This window comes from Citrus sinensis, chromosome 1, assembly GCF_022201045.2.
Source record: "Citrus sinensis cultivar Valencia sweet orange chromosome 1, DVS_A1.0, whole genome shotgun sequence".
Taxonomy (NCBI): Eukaryota; Viridiplantae; Streptophyta; class Magnoliopsida; order Sapindales; family Rutaceae; genus Citrus; species Citrus sinensis.
Window position 1 is genome coordinate 23,896,538 of NC_068556.1, and position 26,797 is coordinate 23,923,334.

The 26,797-nt window shown below is 35.3% G+C and overlaps 4 protein-coding genes across 10 annotated transcripts; 3 read left to right on the top strand and 1 right to left on the bottom strand.

Annotated features, from left to right (window-relative positions):
• Nucleotides 1-693: 693 nt before the first annotated feature.
• On the top strand, nt 694-2,780 carry LOC102624077 (outer envelope pore protein 16-2, chloroplastic). Of its 3 annotated transcripts, none has more exons than XM_025102561.2 (7): nt 695-946; nt 1,253-1,304; nt 1,411-1,479; nt 1,579-1,610; nt 1,704-1,737; nt 1,883-1,950; nt 2,410-2,780. In XM_025102561.2, the coding sequence occupies exons 1-7, from the start codon at nt 821-823 to the stop codon at nt 2,551-2,553; spliced, it is 525 nt and encodes a 174-aa protein (XP_024958329.1). In that variant the 5' UTR covers nt 695-820; the 3' UTR covers nt 2,554-2,780. The 3 variants fall into 3 exon arrangements, with proteins under 3 accessions (XP_024958331.1, XP_024958329.1, XP_006488859.1); XM_006488796.4 differs by having other exon boundaries at nt 698-946; nt 1,405-1,479; XM_025102563.2 differs by lacking the exon at nt 1,411-1,479 and having other exon boundaries at nt 694-946.
• Nucleotides 2,781-4,741: 1,961 nt separating this feature from the next.
• Nucleotides 4,742-6,527, top strand: LOC102623780 (uncharacterized). The gene is made up of 2 exons (XM_006488795.3): nt 4,742-4,996; nt 5,407-6,527. Exon 2 carries the CDS (start codon nt 5,473-5,475, stop codon nt 6,250-6,252), a length of 780 nt encoding a protein of 259 aa, XP_006488858.1. The 5' UTR covers nt 4,742-4,996; nt 5,407-5,472; the 3' UTR covers nt 6,253-6,527.
• A 3,517-nt stretch (nt 6,528-10,044) lies between these two features.
• LOC102623490 (DNA-directed RNA polymerases II, IV and V subunit 9A) lies at nt 10,045-12,226 on the top strand. The gene is made up of 4 exons (XM_006488794.4): nt 10,045-10,244; nt 10,359-10,434; nt 10,993-11,151; nt 11,968-12,226. Exons 1-4 carry the CDS (start codon nt 10,216-10,218, stop codon nt 12,046-12,048), a joined length of 345 nt encoding a protein of 114 aa, XP_006488857.1. The 5' UTR covers nt 10,045-10,215; the 3' UTR covers nt 12,049-12,226.
• A 150-nt stretch (nt 12,227-12,376) lies between these two features.
• Nucleotides 12,377-25,258, bottom strand: LOC102622617 (uncharacterized). 5 transcript variants are annotated; one of them, XM_052432260.1, is made up of 26 exons: nt 24,946-25,258; nt 24,686-24,773; nt 24,004-24,361; nt 23,605-23,759; nt 23,075-23,314; nt 22,257-22,366; nt 22,092-22,169; nt 21,889-21,995; nt 20,986-21,080; nt 20,785-20,900; nt 20,467-20,570; nt 20,301-20,378; nt 20,073-20,151; nt 19,706-19,874; nt 19,052-19,122; nt 18,292-18,372; nt 18,136-18,206; nt 17,293-17,389; nt 17,121-17,180; nt 16,354-16,408; nt 15,854-16,251; nt 13,871-15,772; nt 13,212-13,784; nt 13,047-13,105; nt 12,684-12,916; nt 12,377-12,647 (listed from the first exon to the last, which is right to left on the bottom strand). In XM_052432260.1, the coding sequence occupies exons 2-25, from the start codon at nt 24,756-24,758 to the stop codon at nt 12,691-12,693; spliced, it is 5,355 nt and encodes a 1,784-aa protein (XP_052288220.1). In that variant the 5' UTR covers nt 24,759-24,773; nt 24,946-25,258; the 3' UTR covers nt 12,377-12,647; nt 12,684-12,690. The 5 variants fall into 5 exon arrangements, with proteins under 5 accessions (XP_052288220.1, XP_006488853.1, XP_024948061.1 ...); XM_006488790.4 differs by having other exon boundaries at nt 12,377-12,916; XM_025092293.2 differs by having other exon boundaries at nt 12,377-12,916; nt 24,658-24,773.
• Between the last annotated feature and the right edge of the window lie 1,539 nt (nt 25,259-26,797).

Sequence of the window (26,797 nt, forward strand, 5' to 3'; positions counted from 1 at the left end):
GTAGTATGCTCTTTGTTCGTTCTACTTTGCTCACTCAACTATTGCTTTCAAGATAGATGTTACAACAGAGCAAGTATTGGTGCCGTGCAGTGTGTTACGGTCCAATTTTTGTTGCAGTCTCCCAACTTATTTGAGGGTTCGTTCGAAGGAAGTGATAGGCACTGTATTGAGCGACAGCGGCTGTATGTATTTGTTATAGACACCATGCTAATGCACGCGGAGAAATGATAGGGATCAGTCATTAGTCGTACAGAGCAATTCCTGATAGGACCTGGATAGTTTCTTTTTCTTTTTTCTTTTTTTTTTTTAGTATAATGAACGGTGAGAATTAAATTTTAAATTTTGATGTTGGTAATTTAGTTAGTTAGTTTTTCTTAAATTAAATTTGAAAGTAGAAAAGAATAGGAGAGAAAATAATGAGCAGAGAATTTTAATCTATCTTCACAACTGGGTAGCAGTAAAAAACTTAATATATAAACCCGTGCGTATTTTGTTTACTACTAGTTAATGAAGTAGGCTGGTATTTAGCAACGGAAAGGTGGCGAAACGGAGGATCCTAGGAATCGCCACGAAGTACGCAGTTGCAGTTACATGAAGTAGACACGTAAGGCTTTTAGTAACACGTGTCCCTCACTTGACTTTCCCCTCCGAATTACGCGAAGATACCTACTCCTATCTCTCTATACAACCCTTAAGCGGTTAGGTTGTATGGCATGTACTACGTAAAACTTGAACAATTGCATGCAGTGAACATTTTTATAAGTAGCAACATTTGCAAGAACGTACAAGGCAGGCGCCAACGTACCGATCGAGAGGAAAGATGACAAGCAACATGGAGAACAGATCTTTGTTTCACGAGCTTCCTGGGTTTGAAAAGGGTGGCTTCTTCGACCTTGGCCACCCTCTCCTCAATCGCATTACTGAGAGCTTCGTTAAAGCCGCTGGGGTAACTACTTCTCTCTCTCTTTTTTTCTGTATATCAAAAACTAACACCTACGCATAGGGTCTTTTTTTCTATATAAGCAGCGTACACGATGAGGTTGGTAAAATGCTAACTTTCCCTAAAATTGTTTTCTTTTCTTGCCTGGGTCTTTTTTCCTACAATTGTTTTCTTTTCTCCGGACTCAGGTGTAAATTAATAAACAGTTAAAGTTACTGGAGCTAAACTTTCAAAAAAAAGAAAGTAAAAACGTTTTATGGGGCTATGAATGTTTTAATTTGTCTGAACGGTGCTGGTGTATTTTTAACATAGATTGGAGCGATTCAGGCGGTGACAAGAGAGGCATACTTTACAGCCGTTGAGGGTAATTTTTTTTTTTTTTCCACTTGTTTATTGTTTATTGAGTTATATAAACTGTTTGATTGATCGATGTTGTGGGATATTTTGATGCCTGAAATTTTCAGGCTCAGGATTTGATTCAAGTAACAATGTGTCAGATATGGGAGGTGCCAAGAAGCATCAGTTTCCCAATCTCAAAGGTTCCTGTATTTTACATCACAAATTAATGATTTATTTATATCTCTAAATATTCCAATATTGTAAGTGTTCCTAACTAAATAATGTTTGTTTTATTGCAGGAGAAACCAACCGAAAATCTCTTGAAGCCATGGTGAGTCTTGCAATATAAATGAATTAACTGTGCCTTGATTGCTTATTCTGTTTTTGACAGTTCCGGAATGATGTTGATTGTTTTTTTTCCCAGGTGAAGAACACTGGAAAGGAATCTTTACAGTGGGGTAAGTGTGTACATAAATTCCTAGACAAATTTACGGATTTTTTATGACAGGTTACATGCATGCTATTATGTAGGTAATGTTGTACATTTTATATATATATCTCACACTATGTAACATTATTAATGTTGGTTTCTGCCGCATGCAGGAGTGGTTGCCGGAATATATTCTGGTCTGACATATGGGCTAAGGGAGGCTCGCGGGGCTCACGATTGGGTAAGACGATGATGATATCTGCCATTTGTTCTTCCGAAACATCTTGTATTGAATTTCTTATTTCCTGTTACGTGGATTGCTGTAGGGACCTTTATAATTGTGACATTGGATCATCTTTATGCTATGTCTTGTAAGGGATGAGCATGTAGAGTAACGATAGATATTTTAAATTTCATCCAAATCGTGTCTTATTAACTAAATAGCTGATAATTCTTTATAAGATTTAAGTAAATTAATTGTATTTCTTACCAACCAATTAATGAATGCATATTATTTGAAATAGATTTTTGGGATAAAGAGTTTGGGATGTGTAATGCTCTACTCTTGCACGTACGGTGGAACCAATGTTTTGAGCTTCATGATCAAACTCAATACTATATATATATATATATATATATATATATTATATGATCAAATGTGGAGTACTAAACGATTATTCTTATTTGTTGTGGCGTGCAGAAGAACAGTGCGGTGGCTGGAGCAATTACAGGAGTGGCACTGGCACTCACAACAGACGACTCTTCCCACGAGCAGGTCGTGCAATGCGCCATTACTGGAGCTGCCATCTCCACCGCTGCAAATCTTCTTACGGGGATATTCTAATAAGTTTAAACAATCAATCAATCAATCGCAGGATGATACAGCGCAACTGTTAGGAGTTTCCATTTATCTCTCTTCCGTCTTTGTTTAGTACATAAAATGCTGCTGCTGGTACATTTTACCAAGAACGCTCTTTGTTTCTAGGATTCTCTCTCTTGGGATGGTATTATGTTTATCATATTCATCTTATAAGACACGTGAAGCTTTTGGCCATTTTTGTGGGCTGCTAATGCTTGCATAATATTCAAAGCACCAATAGTTTTAGAAGATATATATATTCGGACTCTTTAATTAATAGTTTGGTTGTGGTGATGCTTAAGCGATTGAAATGGTTTGTTGTGAATCAGCCATCTAATCTTAATTTGTATGCGTGTGTATATATGTATGTATGTATGTTTCGTTCAGCTCTTCGGTTGAGAGCAAGAGGTAATAAGAGCGCCAAGTTGACAAGGTAGTTAGTCGTAAAATTTGCCTTACGATAAACATGGCACACCACGAGTTTTCAGTTGCAAGGCTATAGTGTTAAAAGTATTGCTCACGAGAGTTGATTTTAATAACTAATGTTGCATCATGTTACTCATGCGCTTAAGCGCTATGCTTTTGATTCATGCAGTTTTACTAAAACCAGGAGCGGAAGAAATTTTCCAAGAATGGAATGAAGGAATTTTCAGGTGATCAGAGGATATTGCTTACAGAAACGAGCAGACTTGAATTTGAATCAAGAATTAATTGACATGTAATTAGATGATACATTAAGATACGGTAGAACCAAAATAATTTGAATAAAAAACTTTTATGTTAAAAGTACTATTATATTTCTTGTGAGCAAACCATAGTTTAGCTATACGGCTAACCCTTTCGGTCTGAGCAATGACTAATCTGAGAACCCACTATTATTATTTGGGCAGTATCGATGTTTTGAATCTTGAATTTTTATGTGCGGTTTAAAATCATTTTTCACTTGTCATGAGATATAAAACTTAAAAAGAAAAATCGGAAGCCCTTCACATACAAATTTCCCAAAGAATATAATACCCGATACTAAAAAAATCTTGGGTGTATCATTTTATGATTAATATTCTTAAACAAATATGACAAAAATGTTGGCGTCGTAATAATAATAATAATATGGACAAAAAGATTTAGGGGAGTTGACACTCGTGACGAACAACCATTGTCTATCGGGATCTATTATCTATAAAAGTCGACATTATCTTGATGGGCCGATCTTCCTATGGTGGAAAAACACTAGTGCCGACTAAGATTGTAAGAGACATTGCTTGCCCAAAAAGCTATTGTGCACGTAAAATTGTAAGAGGGTTATTCTAGAAATCAGCCCTGATCGTGGGTTATTCATTTCAATTTTATAAAGATGTTGTGGAAGAGAAGAAAGGGTGTCCTTAGAGCATCTCCAAAAGGCTCTATAAATTTTATTCTTCAAATATTCATTTGTTTATTTATGCGGTAAATAGATGAGTGAAAAAAGATATTATTCTCTAAAAAACTCTTCAAATATAAATGAATTAATATTATTTTAATTAAATAACTATTTTTTTAAAAGAAAAAGTCAATAGTAATTAAAGCACATTTCTCTTTTTTTTCAACAAAAAGTAATAAAATATAAATTAAAGAGGGAGAAAGTAACTCTTTAAATTTGAAGAAAGATGATCATTTCTTATTTGAAGAAACTTAATTGGAGTGTCTTTTAGAGTCTTAAATGTTGATGTAGTTCTTCAAATAAGTAATAAAATCTTATTTGAAGAATCTTTTAGTGATGCTCTTAGTGCATAACTTCCAATTCTTGAATTGTATTGAGAAACCGTGCTGGCCAAGATCATCTAGTATTTCGTAAGTCAATAAATTATAAAATATATCAGAGGTATTATGTCAATCATATAATAAGTAAATAATATTATGATATGTGTGTATTTATTTTGAAAACAATAATATATGTGGTAGTTATATTAAATTTAACTACACATATTATATATGTATTAATTAATTGTAATACATCAGATATATTTTAAAATTTATCTAATAAGTCAATATCGACGACTTAATTAATTGAGGACCGAGTTGGTCGGCAGCTAAAATTTGATACAGTCGAACACACTAGATTCCAAGCTCTCAACCAACTGGACTGCTCTTTTAGGGTCTCTTTAAGAAAAAATTTCGGATCTCCGTATATTGTTCTAATTTTGTATTACACGCTGAAACAAAAATTTAAAACATTTTGGGTTACACGCGCAGGAGAGAGAGTCTTTAAAAAAAAAAATAAAATAAAATAAATACGCGGAAAAGAAAGCCTGGATTTTCTTGACGCCGTCGCCGCATTTGACTCTAGACTCAAACACCGAATCGAGCTCAGGCAAGGCACTTGACGCCGCAGCCACCGCTTCCACTATCGACGCGCCTGCTCTTCGCCGCCTCAATCATCTAGCACCAGGTTAATTTTGAGTTTCATTTATGATTCTTAAAATTCATTTAGGGTTTGGTCTGATTTGTTGATATCCAAAAGTCCCGCATTTTCAATTCTAGGGTTTCCTTTGGGGTGATTTGATCGATCAATTATCTTGTATTTCCTCTTCACGTTTATTGATCGGTTTAGTTGTTGCACATGCTCAAATAGTTAATTGATCGTTTATTTTTAACCCTGACCGATTTTTCATCTGCGAAATTTGTATTAATTCTTTCTTGAACTAAAATATTTCATTGTGGGTAAAAATTTAATTTTGGGGGCTGTGTGTGTTTAGTTATTGGAATTACAAAGCTTTGTGTTTGTAATTGTTGATAATTTGAATTGTTGTTGGTATTCGTAGAAAGATGTGATTGACTTGAATAAATTCTTGATTGCAGATAAGGTGAAGATTGCGATTGCAATTTGATAAGATTTTAGTTGTTGGAGACTTTACAGTTTTTTAAATGTCAAGTAAGAAGGAAGAGAAGGGTCAGGCTGCAGCTGAAAGAATCAAGGCTGCAGCCTTGAGTGCAGCGAAAGGGTTGAGTCGTGCTCAGGCAGAGCGGGCAGCAGCTGCAGCTGCTCGGAATGTGAATGCGTATGGACAGAAGGAAGAAGGGCCAAGCAGATGGCAGGAGAAGAGGGAAGCGAAGAGGCAGATGTATTTGATGAGTACTGAAAAGGCAGTGAGATTGGGTGAGAGAAAGGATATTAAGTCTACGATGTCGAGTGTTGGTGGTGGGGCTTCGCAGTGCCAGAAGTGCTTTCAAACTGGGCATTGGACGTATGAGTGTAAGAATGAGCGGGTTTATATGTCACGACCTTCAAGGACCCAGCAGCTTAAGAACCCTAAGTCGAAGATGAAGGTTTCAATCTCTTATGATTTGGATAACCCGGATGTTAAAGATGAGAAGGCTGAAAAGAGTTCCAAGAAAAGTAAGAGGAAGCACTGCTCTGATTCAGATTCTGGTAGTGATAGTGAGGCTTCAGTGTTTGAGACAGATAGTGGGTCATCCTCTGTGACAGATTCAGATTATTCTTCGCCTGAGAGTAGCTCAGCCGACAGCTCATCATCTGATTCTGGGGAAGAAAGGAGACAGCTAAGGAAGAACAAGAAACAGAGGAGGCAGCGCAGGAGGTACAGCTCATCTTCTGACTCTTCTGATTCAGATTCAACATCAGAATCTGATTCTGATGATAGGAGCAGACAAAAGAAGAGCAAGAGGCACAACAAAAAGCGCTGAAGTACAACCCAGGAGGGCCAAGCTGTCATGGCTTTTATCATTTCTTGAGAGCTTGTATTTTCAATTGGTGAGAAACTTCCATCGGCTCCATGCAGCTGTGGAGCTTTCTAGGTTGACATCTTATATAATGTTGCAGATTGAGATTTAAGGGTTCTGAAATAAGTTTGGGTGTTTACTTCTCTTTTCTTTTTCCTTTGTCCTGTGGTATTGTGATGTAATATTTTTGTAGTTACAGCTGTAGTTTTCTTGAAATAAAAGCCTGTTTTTTGGATGCATTTTCGGTTTTTCTTGAACTCGATCGTGCGGCGTTGCATTGTATAATGTGTTGCGAGAAGCCTAGAATCAACCATTTTTCTTTGGAAATGGGCAGAACTTTCGCCGTCCACCAAAGATCTAGCTGATCATTTGGTTCAATTTATTATTGAAGCAAAATAAGCATGAAATCATCATGGTTCTTTCTTTCTTTGGTTCAATTCGTCTTCTAAAGAACGCCTTAGCATTATAGCACACCATAGTAATTACTACTATCAAGTTGTATGGTTTATTTTTTGAAAAGGTTTTTAAAAATTTATACAAATTATTTTGGGCCTTCGAATCAATTTTCTCTCTCTCTCTTTTTTTTTTCCTTCTTGCAGTTTAGTTTCACCGATATCTACGTGCATATAAAAAATTAATTCAAAATACAACAACATCACCAAATTCATCTTAAAAAGATTGGCGTTTGGTTTTAGGATTTTTCCATCAAACCCTATTTGGGTTATAAAAAGATCTTCCAAAGAGTTTTACATCAATCTGATAGGTTCTCCTAAACTTCTGAGGTTTTTTTTTTTTTGGGATAAAGTTTCAAAGATTCGTAAACATGTTTCGTTCAAATCCACTTCCATTTTTTCCCCTATGATCTAGTTTCATCAATATCTATGTACATACAAAAAATTAGTTTGAAATTCAGCAACATTGTGAAATTGCCTTATAAAAACCAAAAAATAGTGTTTTATAGCCTTAAGTTCTGAGCCTAAACTGAACCCAAAAAAATTATAAGTTTTCTTTATCAATATCTACGTGCTTACATAAAAAATTAGTTCGAAATTCAACACCATCATGAAATCACCCTATAAACACCCAAAACAGTGTGCTATAACCTTTAGTTTTGAGCTCAAACTGGACCCATAAAAAATTATGTGTTTTTTCAATCAAAGCCCCATTTGAGATATAAAAACGGACTTCCAAAGTGTTTCACTTCTATCCAATAAGCTCTCCAAACTTTAGGTTTTTTTTTTTTTGGGGGAAGATTTTTCAAAAATTCATAAAAGTATTTGGGGCCTCCAAATCGATTTCTATTTTATTTTTTCCCTATAGTCTAGTTTCATCATATCTACTTCCGAACAAAAAAATTGTTCGAAATTCAACACCACTACAAAATTGCCATATAGGAGGCCAAAACAGTGTACTATATCCATTGGTTTTGAGCCCAAACTGGACGCCCAAAACAATTAGGCTTTTTTCTATCAAAACCTTATTTCGGCTATAAAAGGGTTTGAAAAGAATTTTACATCAATCCGATAAGTTTTCCTAATTTCTCTATATATTTTAAAAAAATTTTAAAAGTGCTTTTAAAAATTCGTAAAACTTATTTTAGGCCTCCAAATCGACTTATAGTTTCTCTATGGTCTAGTTTCGTAAAAATATCATTGCAAAAATTGCCCTATAAATGCCAAAAATAATGTGCAAAAATAAACTTCAGTTCTCGGGCCAAATTGGGCCTCAGAAAAAAATTCTAAAATCCTTCCAAAAGGTTTCTCATCAATCCAACAAGTTTCGAATTTTTTTTTTTAAATTCATAAAAGTTATTTCGAACTTCCAAATCAACTCTTGTATTTTCTTATGATCTAGGTTTGCCAATAGCTACGTGGTGCAAAAAACTAGTTCGAATTGAACATCATAGCGAAATTGCCATATAAAAGCCTAAAATCGCGTGCTAGGGCCTTTAGTTCTGGGCCCAAATTGGGCCCGAAGAAAAATGAGTATTCTTCCATCAAAACTCTATTTCGACCACAAAGAAGCTTCCCAAAGAGTTTCACGTTAATCCGAAAATTTCTGCTAATTTTTGGGATTTTTTTGAAAATATATAAGAATTATTTTGGGCCTCTAAATTGACTTCTGATTTTTCATAGGGACTAGCTTCATCCATATCTCCGTGCATGTAAAAAATTAGCTCAAAATTCAACACCATCGAGGAATTGACCCATAAAAGCCCAAAATAGTGTGCTAATAGCCTTTGATTCTGGTCCCAGGGAAACAATTTGTTTTTTTTTAAAATTAATTAAAGCCATATTTGGGCTATAAAAATGCCTTAAAAAGAGTTTACATCAATCCGATAGGTTCCAAAATTTTGTAAACATTATTTTGAGACCAACATGAATTGGACTATAAAAGCCTAAAACTATGTGTTATAGACTTTGGTTATGGCCCAAATTGAGTAACTTTTTTTTTGTTGCATTAAAACTCTATTTGGGCCATCAAAATCTGTCACAAATTGTTTCATATCAATCTGACAAGCTCTCCAATTTTTTTGGGATTTTTTTTGATCTGTTAAAGATCATAAAAATTATTTCAAGCTTCCCAATTGCCTCCCATTTCGCTACTGTGATTTAGTTTCACCAATATCTACGTAAATAGTTGGCACAAAATTCTATGCCTCCGCGAAATCATCCTTTACAAAAGTTTCACACCCTTCCAAGAAGCTCTATAAAAATTTGGAACTTTTATAATTTTTCAGAAAAACACTTAAAAAAATTGCCTTTGGTTATGGGCTTGGGAAAAAAAAATTGCCCCCCCCCCCCCCACCAAAACACTATTTGGTCCACAAAAATATCTCTTAAAAAGTTTCACATCAATCCAACTAGTTCTCTTAATTTACGGGAAATTTTTATTTTTCAAAAAAGTTTTTAAAAGTTCGTAAAATTATTTTGGGCCTCCAAATCGACTTTCTGTTTTATCCTATGGTTGGATTCCATCATTATCTATGTGTATTCAAAAAATTAATTCAAAATTTAACATCATTGGCAAAATCTTTTATAAATGCCTAAAACTATGAGCTTTTGGTTCTTTTCCTAAACTGAGCCTAGAAAAAAAATAAAAAATTGGGTATATTTTCAACCAAAATTCGGTAGTTTATTGGTTAATCAACTCCTTTTTTATTCATGTGGGTACGGACATGAGTTTTTCATGTGCATTATGAAAATTGATTTTTTTTTTCAAATATTTAGTAACAAATTCGGCTGATTTTGGTTTAGATATCCAAATTGCATATAGTTGGTTTACATGATTTATTAGGTTCTGATAGAGCTATAATTGTAAATATTTGTAGACTTGTAATGTAATTAAAAAATAATAATAATTGGTCAAATGGACGGTGACATTCTTTTTCTTAGCGAATGGTTCGTATCATATAGAAAAATAAAATGACAACAAATATTTTATAAGTGTGGCGAGAATGATGATCAATAAATTGTGATGTAATAATTAAAATAAAGAGTTTGTTATCTTACATAATGGTGTAAGAAACATGATTCTTTCACAGTTTGATGAAAATCTAACGATTGTGAGAATATAAAGTAATAAAATTATATTATTTTTACAACCATTGAATTTTCATCAAAGGATTATAAAAGAGTCATATTTCTTACATCATCATCTAAGATAATTAGAGCCTTGAAATAATATATTTTCATGTCTACATAAAAAGTAAAATTGCTTTTTATTCGTCATACCCAATGCCTTTTTCCATTTTTTTTTAAAAATCCTTAGTGCTGTACTACTGGAAAGATCTAAAAGAGCCCTATATATAAATCAGTTTGCCCGCCAAAGAAACTCGAAACGCTCATTCGCTCACTCGCTCGCTGCCTCTATCTCTCTCTTCCCTTTATTCTGTGTCTTTTTTGTTCTCTCTACTAATTTGCGGAAATGAGTACTATGAAATTTTGCCGCGAATGGTCAGTTTTGCACATACACTTTCTCCTTCATTATTTATTTGTTCTTTTTTCTTGAATGTAAAATAATAATAATAATAATTATTATTATTATTATTTGATATTTGTGAATTTCAGCAACAACATTTTGTACCCAAAAGAAGACAAGGATCAAAAGATCCTCCTTTATGCTTGCCGCAACTGCGATCACCAGGCAACTTCTCTTTTTTATTTGTTCTCTAATTTTCTCTTTTTTTAGTTTAATTAGTGTTGAACCCATTAATATTACGAAACCCTAATACTTTTATGTTGCTCTATTTTTATTTAGTTGGTGACTTAGCATAGTGTTTTAAAAAGTTCAATAGGTGGTTGCATGCTTTGGTTTATATTAATGTCAAAAGGATATTTTTTATTGCACGTTCAGAAAGGGGCAATTTAACCCGATATCTGTTGATTGCTGTTGTCTAATATCAATCTTGTTTGGGAAAGCGTTTCCTTCTGTGGGGGGTTTTCAAAGTTTTCTTCTTTCTTTTTCTATTTATTTTTACCTTTTTATTCATTGTGTTAATTTGGTCAAGGGTAGGTGCCAAGTAGTCATTCAGCATTAACTGCACAATTTTAATATAATTTTAGTATATTTCCAAATACTGTATGTTCTTTGATAAATTTAATTATGGGTGGTGCTACAAGTAATCTGCTCATTATTGATAGGAGGGTTTTGCTGGCGTGTTTTTTTTTTCCCTAATTTGTATGGCTTTCCAATTCTTTGCAGGAGGTTGCTGACAATAACTGCGTCTATAGGAATGAGGTACATCACTCTGTTGGTGAGCGCACTCAAGTTTTGCAGGATGTGGCTGCGGATCCAACTCTTCCTCGAACTAAAGCTGTTCGTTGTGTAAAATGCCAGCATGGTGAAGCCGTGTTTTTCCAGGTCAAGTTCCTATTTCATTATGTTTTTTGGTTTATGTTCTTATTTATGGTCGATTTTAAGTTCTTGATGAAGCCATTGTGGTTCATAAGTTTTTCCATTTTCTATTTCTGGTCAGTTAGATTAGTGCTTGGGCTCCAATGTGCTTGTAGTTCTATTTCTTTGATATATTTTTGAAGAAGAGTATGCTTTTGATCACTTGCCAGGTTTTAGTTCTGGAAACAAAGAATGTTCATTATGTGCAAATAGCTATTTGAGCTCTTGATTTGACCCTTGAATGCATAATATAGTGTGCTGCTCTATCTTTTGCTCCCATTTTTATGTGCAAGTTCTGTTACGCTTAGCTGAGGAATGGTTTTTTTCCCTTGAATTATTTTAGAAGGAAACAATTTGTACTTTAGCACTTCTTCCTAGGTCTTGTTATAATACATTCTAACTACAACGTTGTTAGTTGCCTACCTTTTGATGTTGCTTGATGCTTGGTTTGTTTCTACAGCTGGAATTTGTTCTATTGGAAAAGTATTTCAAAATCTTTGTATAGTTATATCAATCCATACGAATACTTTTATTGGATCGGTGGGTGCTTTTACCACTGGTTTTTTCTAGCTTGTAGGAAATCAGACACTTCGTACTGTCTTAATAATTTTGAAATAAAGATGGAAAAATCTTCTTTCCGTCCTGTTTTCTTCTCCTCAAATAATTGGTATTGCTCAATTTTTATATTTGTGTAGCCATTCCCCATGGACCTTTGAGTTCAGTGTCAGCATTGACTCAAATCCTTTTTGCTAATACCATAAATTTTGGGCATAACTCATGCAGGCAACTTCTAGAGGGGAGGAGGGTATGACGCTGTTCTTTGTCTGCTGTAACCCTAACTGCGGCCACCGTTGGAGAGAATAAGGTTTAATTGCTCCCATTCCAGACTTACATTAATGGATGCGTTGTGTAACAGTTGATGAATCCATTTGCTTTAAGATTAGATTTCCATGAACTCTCTCTACCCCCTCAGTTGTTACCAATGGTTTAATTACCAGTGTTATTTCAGTAACCTCTCCGGCTCCTGTTACTGATGGTTTAATTATTGGTGTCATTTTCACCGCCTTGATGTTCAAAATTATGAACAAAATTTACAACCATGCTCAAAATTATGAACAAAATTTACAACCATGTTCCCCTCCGTTTTCCATAATGAAGCAATCAGCAGAGTAGTTCCATGACGAGACAAATATATTGACAATTTTCATTTTACTTCGTTATCAATGAAGGTTATGATGTTTCGGTGAGATGTCCAACTGTTCTGTACAACAATAAATTTTCCGGTGGAAAAAATTTTCCACAACCAGCTAATTTCTACCAAAAACTTTATCCCCTCTAAGAAAGAATCCACCTGAGTACTAACCAATTCCCAAAATTGGATTGAAAGAGCCTGAAGAATAAATAAAAGGAAAATATTATCTACAACAGAAACTGGGGAAAATGCCCCAGGCGGGGTGAAGGATTGTGTCTTATCATTGCCCAGGCGGGGTGAAGGATTGTGTCTTATCATTGGCCAACGTCATGAAACTGTGGGGCTTTTAAAGATGATAACGTCCGTGTGACCAAGTCAGAAAGGCGTTTTATTTTCGTTGAAAGGTCAGTGTTCCTCCCAAAGTAAGATTCTGCATTGGAGAGCATAACAGCAATGTCATGCTTCACTGCTTCCAAACCTCTATAATAGTTGTTCTCTAACCTTGACTGGATCACGTCAAGAGATAATGGAACAGGAAACCTGCAAATATTTTTATCAGAACATCATGACCAGAATCTTCTTTAAGAAATGTGATGATATTTTAATTCAGAGAGCATGTATATTCATGCATTATTGTCTATGGACTACAAGAACCATGCATCAACATTACCTGTTCGTAAAGTTGGTCTTCTGTGAGACTTGCTTCAATTTTTGAACTCCATATTGATCCTAAAACGTCCACAGCAAAATTTAGACAAATCTTGACAACACCTTCATCAGATAGAGCCACACACACACACACACACGCACACACACACAAAAACTTGATTGATACCTGGACTCTATTGGCAGACTGCTCTAATTTGGCAAAGGCAGACAACAGCTTATTTCTGTTATCATCGTCTATACGAGGTTGCTCCCACTGAGTATCAGAATCAAAAAGCTCCCAAGGACTGTGTAGATGTGTTTCTGTGGGCTCAGTCTTGTACTGGACAGTATACCTTTCCCAAGGACTGTCTGGAAATTCAGAAGATTTGGGCTTGACAGACAGAACTCGGCCGTCCCACCAACTACCATCTTCATCACTCTCATTTTTCCACCAGACTTTGCACTTATCCCTGCATGTCCAATTTCTCTGAATAGCAGCATCAAACCGAGTTCTTTCAACAAGGAAGTCTGGGAAACCAGTCACTTCAGGCAAAGTAAGTCTGAATGTCATATTGGACACACTGGAAGTAGGGTCTATAAATTTGAGTGTCATTTTGCAACAGCTATCTCCAGATCCTGAAGCAGTGGCATATTCAAGGCTTTCGACTTTACAAAATTCAACTGCTCTTATGTTTCCCTTTACTGTTATCCAAGGGCCCACTTCTCTTGAGCCGCTATAATTTATATACTCTTGATGCCCCTGAAAATTAGATTATGAAGCACAAACTATATAAGTACAAAAACAAGGGAAAAAAACAGTGAGTTTATTATGGATATCCATCTCACCTGTCTTAAATATACAACTTCATCCCCTAACTGGGGAATATAACGGGAACCTTCCTCATGTGTTGACAACATTAACCATGATCCTTTTCTCAATGATTGATGTGTCTTCCGCCTATCTATAGGACTTGAGTCACAGAATAAATAACTGGTTCTTCGGTTTCTTGTGGACCTCAATCCAACTGTCATCTTTGAACTTGATCCCCATTCTTCATGTGGAAGTTGACATCTGCTTGTAGATCTATTATGGCCACTATACATATCTTCTGGTTGATTATGTTGTTCCAACCTCAGATTAGAGCTGACGTTATCTGGGTCACATGTAGTTGTCTTCAGACCCATGGACCGTGTCCTACGAGAACCATCAGTTGCACTTTCATGGAAATTATTGTTGTTAGCATTTAAAGTGCTTTCGCCTACACCACCACCATCACCTTCTGAATTAGTCCTATCCCTATTTGTCTTTGACCTTCTATAGACAACATTAAACATCTTTCTTGAATGCGAATGCGAATGTGACCCCAAAGGGTCATGCGAATGTGAATGTGACCCCAAAGGGTCATGCTCAGAAGTGGAATCAATCTGAGCATTCAATCGCTGAGATCCATCAGCCCCACGGTCTGAACTAGTCCTATTTGTTCCATCGGACTCCAGCACTTCTGGAAGTGAATTGGGTTTAATGTCCAAAGAGCTGCCGTGCAATGCATCGCATCCATTGTTTTGATTTTCTACATCAGCATCCCTTAAAATCCTCTTCGATCTAATTCTCAGTTTGGTTGAGACTGGTGTGAGGATCTCTTTCAGTTCAGAAGGCTGGATAGTCCCATTCTGAAGGTGATTGGGATAAGGAGTTGTGTCCTCATCAGTTGTGTTCACACATTTTGATTCATCATAATAGTTTAACTCGCTGAAGCCTGATTGCTGCTCTTTGCAACTAGCATCACCGCTATATACATCATTGTTCTCACCACTAAGATTTTTCACATTTTTTAAAGGCACTTCATCTGTATTGTCCCCACAGTTTGTTATTTCTTCCCCACAAGATATGTCAATTCCATCTTTTTCAGGTTTTACATGTCCGTTAACTTCACTTTCTTTCTCTTTATCATCATCAAGATGTATGCCGGATCCATTATTTGCATCCAATGGCATCATTTCTCCTATTTTCAAACGTTTTGAAGAGCGAGCTCTGACTCCTCCCCATCTAATTTTTCCATCTTTGTATCCATTGGACAGGTTTAAATAATCTTCAAGCTTGTCAAATTGCCCTCTCCCTCTTCTTTCCATCAGGCCGCAGTTTGCATCAACAGAACTGCAGTTGTTGCCAACATAGCTTACGCGATTACCATTGCCTTCAGTTGCTTCCTGATGAGCCTCAGATGATGTGCCTATTACACTGACAAGCTGGTTACATTTATCTGACGTTCTCTCCTGCAGCTCATGCTTATTTGAATCACGAACCGGCAATTTTAGAACCAATCTCCTGATTCCAGCATTCACATGAGATTCAGGGGTATCAAGTTTAGTCACATCCTCTGAATCATCCAAAGAAATTCCTTTCCCCTTTGAATGCTTCCTTTGCTCATTTAACAAAGATCTACCAGATTCCTCACTCTCAATATATGAGTCTTGCAGATCACTTTCACTCTCTGATAATTCACCTTCTGAACCATCCACATCTTCTCCATCTGTAGAAGCTCCTGTAATTTTAGAAAAGAACGAGCGGGCATTGCGTGCAGCAGCTCTTTGAGGTCTCAATGACTTGGATGTGGAAGACTTCCTCCTTGAAGATTTTTGTCTATTTCCTGATTTCCTAGTTCGTTTATTTCCGAATGCAGCATTACCCTCAGATTCATCCAAAATCCTCCTTTTAACACGCCTCCCAGACGAAGTCATGATCTCAACCTGAAAAACGTATTAAATATCACATCAAGCAAGACCAAATGAGAAAAAAAAAAATAAACAAAATATGTAGAGAACACTCACTTCAGCCTTTTGTTTTTTCCTTTTTGATCTACGAAGACCATCCATAGGATTTTCCCCATCCTCACTGTCTTCAGCACTACATTCTGAATCACCAGAAGAAGTGGAACTTAAACTTCCTTTCTCCTCAGTAGAATACTCTTCAGCAACATTATACTCTGAATCATTATCATCACTTTGCACTTCATTCTCTGGTTCCCAATCCATTACATCAATAAATTCCGGCAGTGGATCAATCATTACATCCAAGTCAGCCAACGGCTGCAATTGGTAACCCTGGTCTAGACTGAAGTCTGGCCCCACTGCAAGTTTTAGTGAAGAAGGACGCCACTCAATACCCAGAGCTCCCAACCGTCTTTGCTGGTACATGGTCTGATAGGGTTCCGGGTATGGAATCATGGCTAGAATTTCCCCACAAAAACAGCGCTTAAGAAACAGAGACTGGAAAAAAAAAATCCTCTAAATATCCTAACCTAATTAGATCATTGCAAGTAGGGATAAACCTGAATCGCAAAGAGGATCCTGTAGATTCCGCCGGTGAGGAGCAAGTTGAGTTTCCTACAAAGTTTCCAATGTTTGAAATCAATAAGTGAATATACAAATATACAAGTAAAAAACTTATAATAAGACCTGAGAGTTATGCCCTAGCAACAGATGAAGCTCTGACCATCTATCAGAGAAAAATGAACAAGTGAATCTTTTAGAATTCACTAGAAATTCTTTGATTCCTTCCAGATGCAAATGCTTATGAGATATAAAGAAAATACTCGTCGAAAGGTGCGTGATATAAAGCCAAAGAGGGATTTATATATATATATAGATAGATAGATCTCTTTTCTTTATTTATATATTTTTTAAAAAATTTCCCAACATATAGCTTATAGTCTACTTGCTTGTTTATATCATATACTTAAGACTCTTAGTCAAACAGGCCAAATAGATAACCTTCTTTTGTTGCCTTCAAAAATACCTATATATTTTAGTATAGCAGAAGTAACTAAAAGAAATAAGGAAGATTTATCTTGAGTTACGAAATTTACAGTATTACCTTAATCATCTAAATTTCAAATCTCAAACCTTAATTGGAATTTCTCTGGGATAAGCAAAATATTGTTTAACAAGCATGCTATGCTAACAACAATGATACATAGCATTTTCTAACAATAGCAGAGTCATTCATATGCTCATCTGAAAGCATTATGCAATTAAAAAGTAGAGCACATAAAGAGAATGAAAAACAAATTACCCCAAAAAAAAGGGGTCAACCAACCTGATCAAGTACATTTCCATAGGTATCTTGAACAAGGGGACGATAATCACCAAGGAAAAACTGTTCAAAAAGTCCCACAGCATAAGCATCATAAACAGCCACAGGGATCCTATTAATGAGCAAAAAAATCACAAAACATATCCGGTTAACAGTTATCTATGGTATCAATTACCTGATCGTATTTGGCATCCTTTTGAGACTCCCCTTGGCCTGTGTTTAATATATATAATTGACCAACATCGTCTGAAAGTATAATGGAAGCTCCATCCCTATATAACAGCAACAATGATGACTCAATAACTCTATCGCTGCAGGAAAACTACAGGAATATTCCCAAATATTTCAATGTTTTCCAAAAATAATTGCAACGCAATGAGTGACAGCTGAAAATTTCAAAAGCACCTAATCAGGTCCCAGGACATGTAAAAGCATTATCTCGTGGTTTCATTTTTCAGCCAACTCTCTCGCATCCTTAAGGATCAATAAAGCATGAAGCTCAAATGAATAAAGTAAACTAACCAAGAGCGCCTCCTGGTAGTATGCTGGGGTAATTAAAGCTAAAAATAAACAGCTTTGCTAGGTGACTAGAGAATACATGAAGCTTAATCGATGAAACCGATGGATGAAACCGAATGTGCTGATTAAATCTATATTATCCTGTCAAAGCAGAGAGTTAGATTTGTTGGAATCGTATCCTTAAATGCTCCGATTCCACCAAGACTTAAGAAGCAAGCCCAATAATGTAACTCCCGCCTAAAATCAGCTAAATACGGAGAATGGACATTTACAAAGTAAGCACCACAGTTCTGATCACTAATGCAAGCAAAGCAAGGTAGATCATGTGATTGACGTAGCCCACTAGTGCAAGAAGCACCTTACAACTATGAAATCTCAATTCTCAAGGACAGTGTAAAAACCCAAGTATATAAAAGTACCATGACAATGGAACCATCAAAGAGAAAAATAAAATGAGGAGCATCAATGCAATCGGCATAATGGAGTTTCAATCACTTACGGTGAAAACTTGCCGTCGACCAACCTGAAACGGGAAATTTCATATATCCTGATTGGGATGCCTTCCCAAATCTGAAGAACAAAAAATATAAATTCATCAAGTAAAGTTGACAAAATTGGCAGATCTTCGAAGGACACGAGAAAACTGGATACTCACATCCCACACTATAGTTTTTCCATCATAGCCAGCACTCATAGCTATCCGGGGGTTGAAAGGATGAACATCCAAAACATACGTCTACCAAGATTATAAGTAATATGGTCAGAAGCAGCCAAACATGAGAGTCTAACTTCATATATCCTCAAACAGACAAGTGATGACTGATATGCGACATTGAGCAACCAAAAGATGGTAAGTGGTAGAAGCAAACAAAACTGATCTAGTCTTAAAGCAGACAACTGGACCTTAAATTGGACAACACGATTTCAGGAGAATCTTTGTGAATCAGATGGTACGCATGTTAGAGCTCTAAAAATAGACATATATTTAGCAGGTGATACAACGAGAGTTTGGCAGGTAAAAAACACTAGAACCATTGCAATATGTTACTCCTCGCGTAAAGTTAACAAGGATGATCAAAAAGATTGTTACCAACACAGACGAACAGGAAAGCTTGGAAAAGTAATGCTTGACATACATAATTCAACATCAAGATAAAGTGAATTAAATAAATAAGGCATCTGTCAGTCCGCAACAAAGAACCAACCAAGACAAGAGACACAAGGAACACCTGATGGTATATTGGTAAGACCTTCATCATGGCATCTGAGGCAAGAGGTAAAAAGTCCAACTAATGCAGGTGGAAAAAATAGTCCAAGTATGCCATGTTTGATCACAATCATATTGCATTATGTAAATAAGAAGCCCAGAGATTACTAAATGCATTAGGAACACAAGTCCAATTTAGACCACTTACAGATTCAGTATGACCAGTCAAAGAATGTACTAAGCTACCATCTGCAGCATTCCAAACACAGATTCGGCAATCTGCAGTCCAATAAACATATCATCATTATCTGGTCAAAGTTACAAGCTTATGCCCTCAACAAAGCAAAGCAGAGAGCACAATCTTGATTAATCCAACTTCAAAGAATTTTAACAGGGCTGAGCATAGAGAATTAAAAAATGATTCTGGATATTGTCAAATTATACAAGCATCAAATGAACAAAATCAAATCATCGATATATGAATGCAGAACAGAGTGCTTTGAATAAACCTGCAAACCAGGACTTCAAAATATTTTATAGGACAAAAATCTCTAAAAATGAACGGCTGATTAGTACCTTGTAATGATAAATTCATGCCTTAATATCCCACCAATTATGCCAACAATCTTAAAACTGACTGTTACTTTATTACCTCAATCTCAATCCATCTATAAATAAAGTCATTCAGAAGGAGCCAAAAGAGTTGCTCTTACTAATAGATTCTCATTCTGCTGATTATGAGAGGGAATCACAAATGAGGCATTCCACTCACCTATGTATCAAATTAAAATCTTTATTTGTTCTGCCTTTTAATTCTGCAAATAAAATGAATCTCTTCTACTAATTTAGAAGCAAGGAGTACCCATGATAGCAGCAAGAACAAAGCGGTTGTCTAGGCTCCACACAATCATATTTACACCACGAGGAGTTGGAAGAATTCTCTGACGAGGCCCCCCTCGTGGAGGTTGAGGAGGCATAGGAGGAGGAGGAACTTTGAGATGATAAGCTTGTGTCCAGCGGGCAGCTTTTGGCTGAAAGTAATTACAAAAAGGTATCAAGTTTTACTTAAATTAAAAAATCACAATACCCCAAGTTAATTAATCTGAAATTGAACTTCAAAGGATCAATAAGGCTAGAAGCTGACTATTACTGCCTCATGAGAAAGCTTATTTTGTAAAAGTGGGAGGGTAGAGAGGGGCAATTGGAAAATGGCTTCACAGATAACTTACATGTGATCTACGTGATCTCGGAATCCAAATAATTGCACTGCCATCGCGAGAACAGGTAACTATGTTGTCATGACAAAACCTGAAAAATGCCCGGACATGTATAAGCATTCAATAGATAACGTCAAAAGTAAATGATAGACAAATATTTTTCTAGTCGATGTAGTACGAAACAAACCAAGGTACCCAAAATTTTCAGCTTTTTCAATAAAGAATAGCACGTACACATACCAGGAATTTTTGAACTTGGGAGTACTGTCTTCCTTTGAGCTGTCAGCCAAAGAAAATCTTGATGCCACAGCACAACCACTGCAAGATAAGGTAGTATCACATTGTAAATTGACACATCAGATCTTACTAGCAATTTTAAACAACATAGAAGAAAAAAAACAACAACCTGAATTGGACATAATTGACGTCATTCTCATGCCCAGAGAGCACATCTATCTCATGATTTGGTTGGTCTGAATCATCCGTATTTGGTTTACAAGCATTCCAGACCTGCAAATAACCAACCGCTGTTACTAAAGATATTGTAGATTTATGCTGAACTTTTCTGACGACTAATAAAGCGAGTAAATATTGTAAACACTTTCATAATTATTGAGTGAGTGAAGATTATAAAAACCTTCATAATTACCAAGTAGAATGCAAAGCATGAGAATGACAGGCAGATGCAAGCAAGATAACTAGTGAATAACATCATTAAATGTACCCTAGCAAGAGTGTCCGAGCTACCAGTAACAAAGACAGTCCCATTAGCATTAAATGCACAACAGAAAATTTGATGGCTTTGTGGACCAGCACTTGAGGATGGAGCCATGTTCCTCCCTGCAGACATCAATTGAATCTATCAGAAGTCCTTTTCATCAATAATTCAGTTAATATCTAAATTGTTTTATGGAAAGCAACGGACCAGCCACAGCATCTGATGGCCTTGGTATGTATATTCGTGGACTAAATTGGGAATATCTAGCATCCCATATCCTACATGTTCCATCATCAGATGACCTGCAGAGGATTAGAAAGCACTAGGAAAATAAGTGAAAAATGGAAAAAGTTATAAGTGCACAACCTGTCATCAGCAAGAAGTATCTCAAAGAGCTGACGAATTTATATAAACAAGGTCCACAATAGGCATGAAATCTCTATACTTCAAATTAAATTTAAATGTCAAACTAGCAGAAAACATACAGATAAGACTTCTTTGTCGCATAATCAACCAGGGCACTAAAACAAAAAGGAAAAAAAAACACATTTTCATGGGAAATGCAAATTGAAAGATTAAAAAAAAAACCACTGTATATGGTATATCCCTTATGGTGTCTGGAAAATTTAAATGCAACAAGAAAATGATTAAAGGCAAAAGCATGTAGAACATAGGGGTGAAAAAAAAAGGATTAATTTGTTTAAACAGGTGACCAGAAAGGGATTTGATGTAGCAACCAGAATATTGAACATCAAAAAGGATACATATTGGCAACATAGCAGGGAGAAACAAAAGCACATAATTAACTTATAAAGATTGAAATTCCCTTTAACCCAGTAAAATAAGAATCATCTCTGATCCATGCATACTTAGAAACCCACAGAGCAAGGGAGATTTCATGAACTGAAAGCAACAGCTTTGATCTTTTCCAAAGTAAACTTATACCTCATAATGGATGTTCTCAAACAGATAAGGATATGCAATCAGTAATAGAGCAAAGCAAATAAATTTTTAGACTTAAGACCAAAATAGATGCACAACATATGAGTTAATTAGCAACCTCACAAAATATGGAAAAAAAAACCCCAACGAATCAGGAATTAGCCTTACGATAAAAGCTGGTATACGGAGCCTGGCCTGGGACTAAAAGCAATGGCAGTAACAGCCGCAGTATGACCACGCAGCACTGAGATCGGTAGCCCATCCGGCAAACGCCACTATTATAACAGGAAAGAGTTATCAAAACTGAAATTTTCCAAAGAAAGAAAATAGAGAGAACTGTATTCATATACAATGCAATAAAGGAATCTTACAACACGAATAATACAGTCATTTGAAGCGGATGCCACCAACGCATTGTTGGAACTCACAGCCAAATCCGTAATGTCACCCTTTCCAGCAGAAGGAGATGTGATACAGTGAAGAAAAAAAATCAATTAACAGTATATAAGTTTAATTTATAAAACGTCTAAACTCACTTCATGTCCACGACAGCTGGCCAGGCAATATGCAGTCTCCATAGACCATATTTTTACAAGGCGGTCATCTGAACCAGTAATAACATATCTGCCCGAGCGATCAAAAATTGCTGTAAAATATAAATCAAGGCAAGAAAACTTAGATATAAGTCCATGGTATGTTTAAACTAAAATCACGTCAGAAGCTAATGCAAGAAAATTAATAGGTGAATAGACACAATAATCTAGTGTCAAATGAATTAAATAGCTAAAGTCATGCAGATGGACTTTAACTTGGAACAAAACTGTTCTTCCCCTTTGAAATCAGAAAACAATGGCTAGCAGCCTCGATAACTGTACAAATATTCAAATACCAATCATAAATTTGATCCAGATCATGTATGCGGATGGGCGGAAATCATGCCATAACGTCTATCATCACAATAAATAATTAACCATAGAGAAAAGACAGCACAAAAAGTTGAGGGGCCACAGTTGCAGGTTTAAACTTGAACCTGAAGGCTACTAACAACTACTGTATTTCTGCAATTTGCTAAGTTAGTCAATAAATTCATAATAATAGGTAATGCAACATGGTCTAGCAATTTCCTATTCCTAAGAAAGCTTTAGAAAACTTCTGCATGCAAATATATGACACATATTCTTGATACCATCGTTCTGATTATAGAAGAGCCTACATGCAAGCAAAGTTTAAAAAGAGAATAGTACTGTAAAGCAATTTTTAACTTTATAATCTTTTCCAGATTAAAGAATAAAGGACTACTAGATTCAAACATATCAAGATTCACAGACTACAGATGTAATGAATAAAACCATACCACAATAGACGGCATTCCGGTGGCCCCGTACCCTCTTTATATTTTGCATCTTCTGCACCATGGTTGATGGTTTTGCAATGGCATAACAAGCAGCACGAATAGATGGTGCACGATGATGCCTTGTGAAACCACCCCCAATTTCCCTCAAACCAAGCCCACGAACCTGATCAGCGTACATATGGGGCCAACGCATGTGAGCAGGGGGGTGATCAATTTCATTCTGTCCTTTATCCCTATCATCTGAAAAGAAGAACAGATCCAGAGTACATATATAGAGAAATCAGCCCTTGCCAATAGTTCTGTTTCTTAGTCCAATAGAAATGGCATTCAAACCCCGTAAAAAGAAAAGAAAGAATAAAGAACCGAAACTCTAAAATCATCTAATAAATTACATATCAAACAGAGGACAAATAGCTATTTCATCTGCTAAAATTTGAAAAAATTAATATAAAAATGACAATTCTTGACTGTTAAACCTACTGCATGAACATATATAAAAAGGGCCCAAAGTCTAAATAAAAGCCACTTACAGCTCAGAAGTGAAAACGATCCCCTTCCCAGAAGCGTAGGAACATCAGCTGCATTAGGGGCATCTCCACCAATCATGGCTCGTGATGGAGAGGACGTATTTATTATCAACTGCTTTAATAGCTTTACCAAATGATCTTTTTCAATGTGAGGATACCTGAAGAGTACAAATGATGAAACCTAATAAGCCAAACATTGTATGAAAAATCATGTAACATAAAAATGATCCTGTGTTTGCCTCCCTAACAACATAAAAGCTGTTCAAGGAATGGTGAAATAAAGTGTATGAAGGAGACTATTGACCATAACCAAAAATGCAATCTTATAATTAAGGCAATATTGATTGAAGTTAATACATACATACACATAAGCTAAAACAAGACAAAAAGCATATCGCATACCTTTCCACCAACTTATTGTAACTTAATGGGAATGACATGCCGTCATCATTTTCATCCCCGCTAGGCAACCCACTCCTTGAATACCAAGCATGATATCTTCGAGGTAGAAGCTGATGTTCAAGAAGTTCGTTCCAAAACTGTCCATAAGTTCTATGACATGGCCCAGTCGAAAGGAAATGCATAATCAAAAAATAAACTTCTCTGAGGTCGACATCCACGTCAAGTTCCGCAGGTTGGCTTGTGTCAGAACCTGCAAGCTGAGCATTCTCATGCACCTTACTAGAAAAACTTAAAGGTTTCATTGTTCCAGAAGGTGCATCAGCAGAAGGAATGTACTTGCGAAGAGCCATATCTGTTCCTGTAAATTTTACAAGCAAAATGAAGAGGGAAAAAGAAAGTAAGAACAATTTACTTTACAATCATTAGTACATAAGCAGTAACACTATGACCTAATGAAGAAGTTAAGAACCTAAAGATTAAGATCTTAAAAACCCTAAATAAAACACAAGTAATTGATAAACAAATGTTAAGTAAATTCACAATGCGTTAGCAAACTTGCACAAAATCCTGAACTATCCACATCAAAACTCAACCAATCAATTCACCCTAATCAAATATACAGTCAATTGGTACAACAAATACTAAATTAAAAACCTTTGCAACGAGTCAAATGTAAATTAACCAGATGGACAGTCCCAACACATTTGGAATTTTCTTCTACACTTTTGTTGAAACCATGAACTGACAAATTCCATAAATGCCACTCGTCTCTGCAATCAAAACAAGAAACCCTAAATTCACATTCCATGCACTTGCTACTACCACAAACTAATCAAATATACATAAAATTGAACCAAATTAACACAATTTAGGATCCAATACGCAGAAGCCCTAGAAAAATACATAAAATAAACAATTTAACATTATGAATTAAATAATTACCAGCAATAGAGTTGATTTAAATGCAAAACGCTGCGTTTCAGCGAGTATTACAAAGTTTTGGTCATTATTATTATTATTTACACTTCGGTTTCGAGAGGTAATGGAGATCGAGACGATGGTGAATGAAATTGAAGAGTGCGAAACACCCAGCGGAAAAGGAATTTTAGATTATAAAAGGGAGCTCTGAGCGTCTCTGTTGAGGCTTTTGTGTTTGTTTGTTATTGTAAGAAGAGAAGAAACAGAGAGACTGAAGAAGAAAAAAGAATAAAAAGAAGCAGAAACGAAGTTGAACGAAGCCGTTTTATATATATCTTTGCGACGCACCCTCATCGTCGAAAGATGCTCTAAAAGGGAGGAAAAAAATAAAAATAAATAAATAAATGGAAAAATTGGATTATCTGGTGGCTGTGTTCCACGCGCTACTATGACGCGTGGTAAATTCGAGCTTTCGAGCCCGTGAGCCTGCTCGTTATTCTAGGCCTATGGTATGGTACGTTGGCAGTACTTGAATTCGAAATCGAAGGAAACCATGCTTTGGAACGGGATATGGGCCCACATTGGGCCGACTACGGACCCAATTACTCATCGAAGGCTCAACTTTCTCATTCCTATCTGATTTGATCCCATGGGAAAACTTTAGAAAAATAATTATAGTAGCCGCTATTTATATTTTAAAAATTACTTTAGATACTTTATTATTTTGTACACTCATATATTAATTTTAAAAATTAAGTTTTATTTATATATTTTTTAGAATTTCATAAAAATCCTTATTCAAATGATTTAAATTAATTAATTTTATTTATTTAAAACATTAATAAAGCTTTTAATACACTCAATTTCAAGAGATTTCATAATTTTTATATAAATATTATTAAGTCAAGTTGTAAATAAATTATTTAACAAAAAAATTTATTTTATTTATTTTATTTATGTTTAATATTAGATTTTGCATCCAAAATAACTTGCAAATAAAGAAACAATAAGAATAAATATTACATAATACTACAAAAGAAAATAAAAATAAAAATAAAAGAATTAGAAGAAGAAGAAGAAGAAGAAGAGGTCAGAAGCAAAAACCTAAAAAAAAAAAGGGATGCTTTACAGTATTTTGTTCACTTTATGTTTAAAAAAGATGAGTGTATATATATATATATATATATATATTATGGAGAAACAAAAACAAAAATAAAAATTTTGATTTCATCATTATTTATCTAAATATTTATTAAGATGTTAGAAATAAAAGTTTAGGGTTTAAAGCATGAGAATTATGTATATTAAATAATGAATGTTCTGTATGGGCGTTCAAAGTAATTATATAATATTGATTTATAATACATTGTCATTAATAGATATTTACATTAATGGTATTTTTGAAATAAATTTTTAATTGAAATTAGAGTGTTTAGAGTAATTCTTAGAGTACAAATAGCATAACTCAAATAATTATTGTTAGAATGTTAACAATAAAAAGTACTTTTGAAATAGTAAATATAATTTTTTTAATAGGGATAAAATATGGTGTTAAGAAATTATGAGGACCAAATATTAAAAAAAGAGGAATGTTTGTGTCATTTTCCCAAAAAAAGTAAAATTTTCTTAATTATTTGAAAATTGCATTCCAATATTAAAAGATGCGGGTTTGACTCTCGCTATCTGCTCAGGTAAAGTAACAATGTATGTATATGTGTGTGTATAGGGAATTAATCTAACGGCAATTCAATCACATGTTCGCACATGTGAATGGATTAAAACCCAATTTTATTCTTATGCATTTGGTTTTTCAAAAGTTGTTCTTAAATTACAAAGCCGCATACCAATGGGCCTTTGACCCAATAGAAGAATCCTA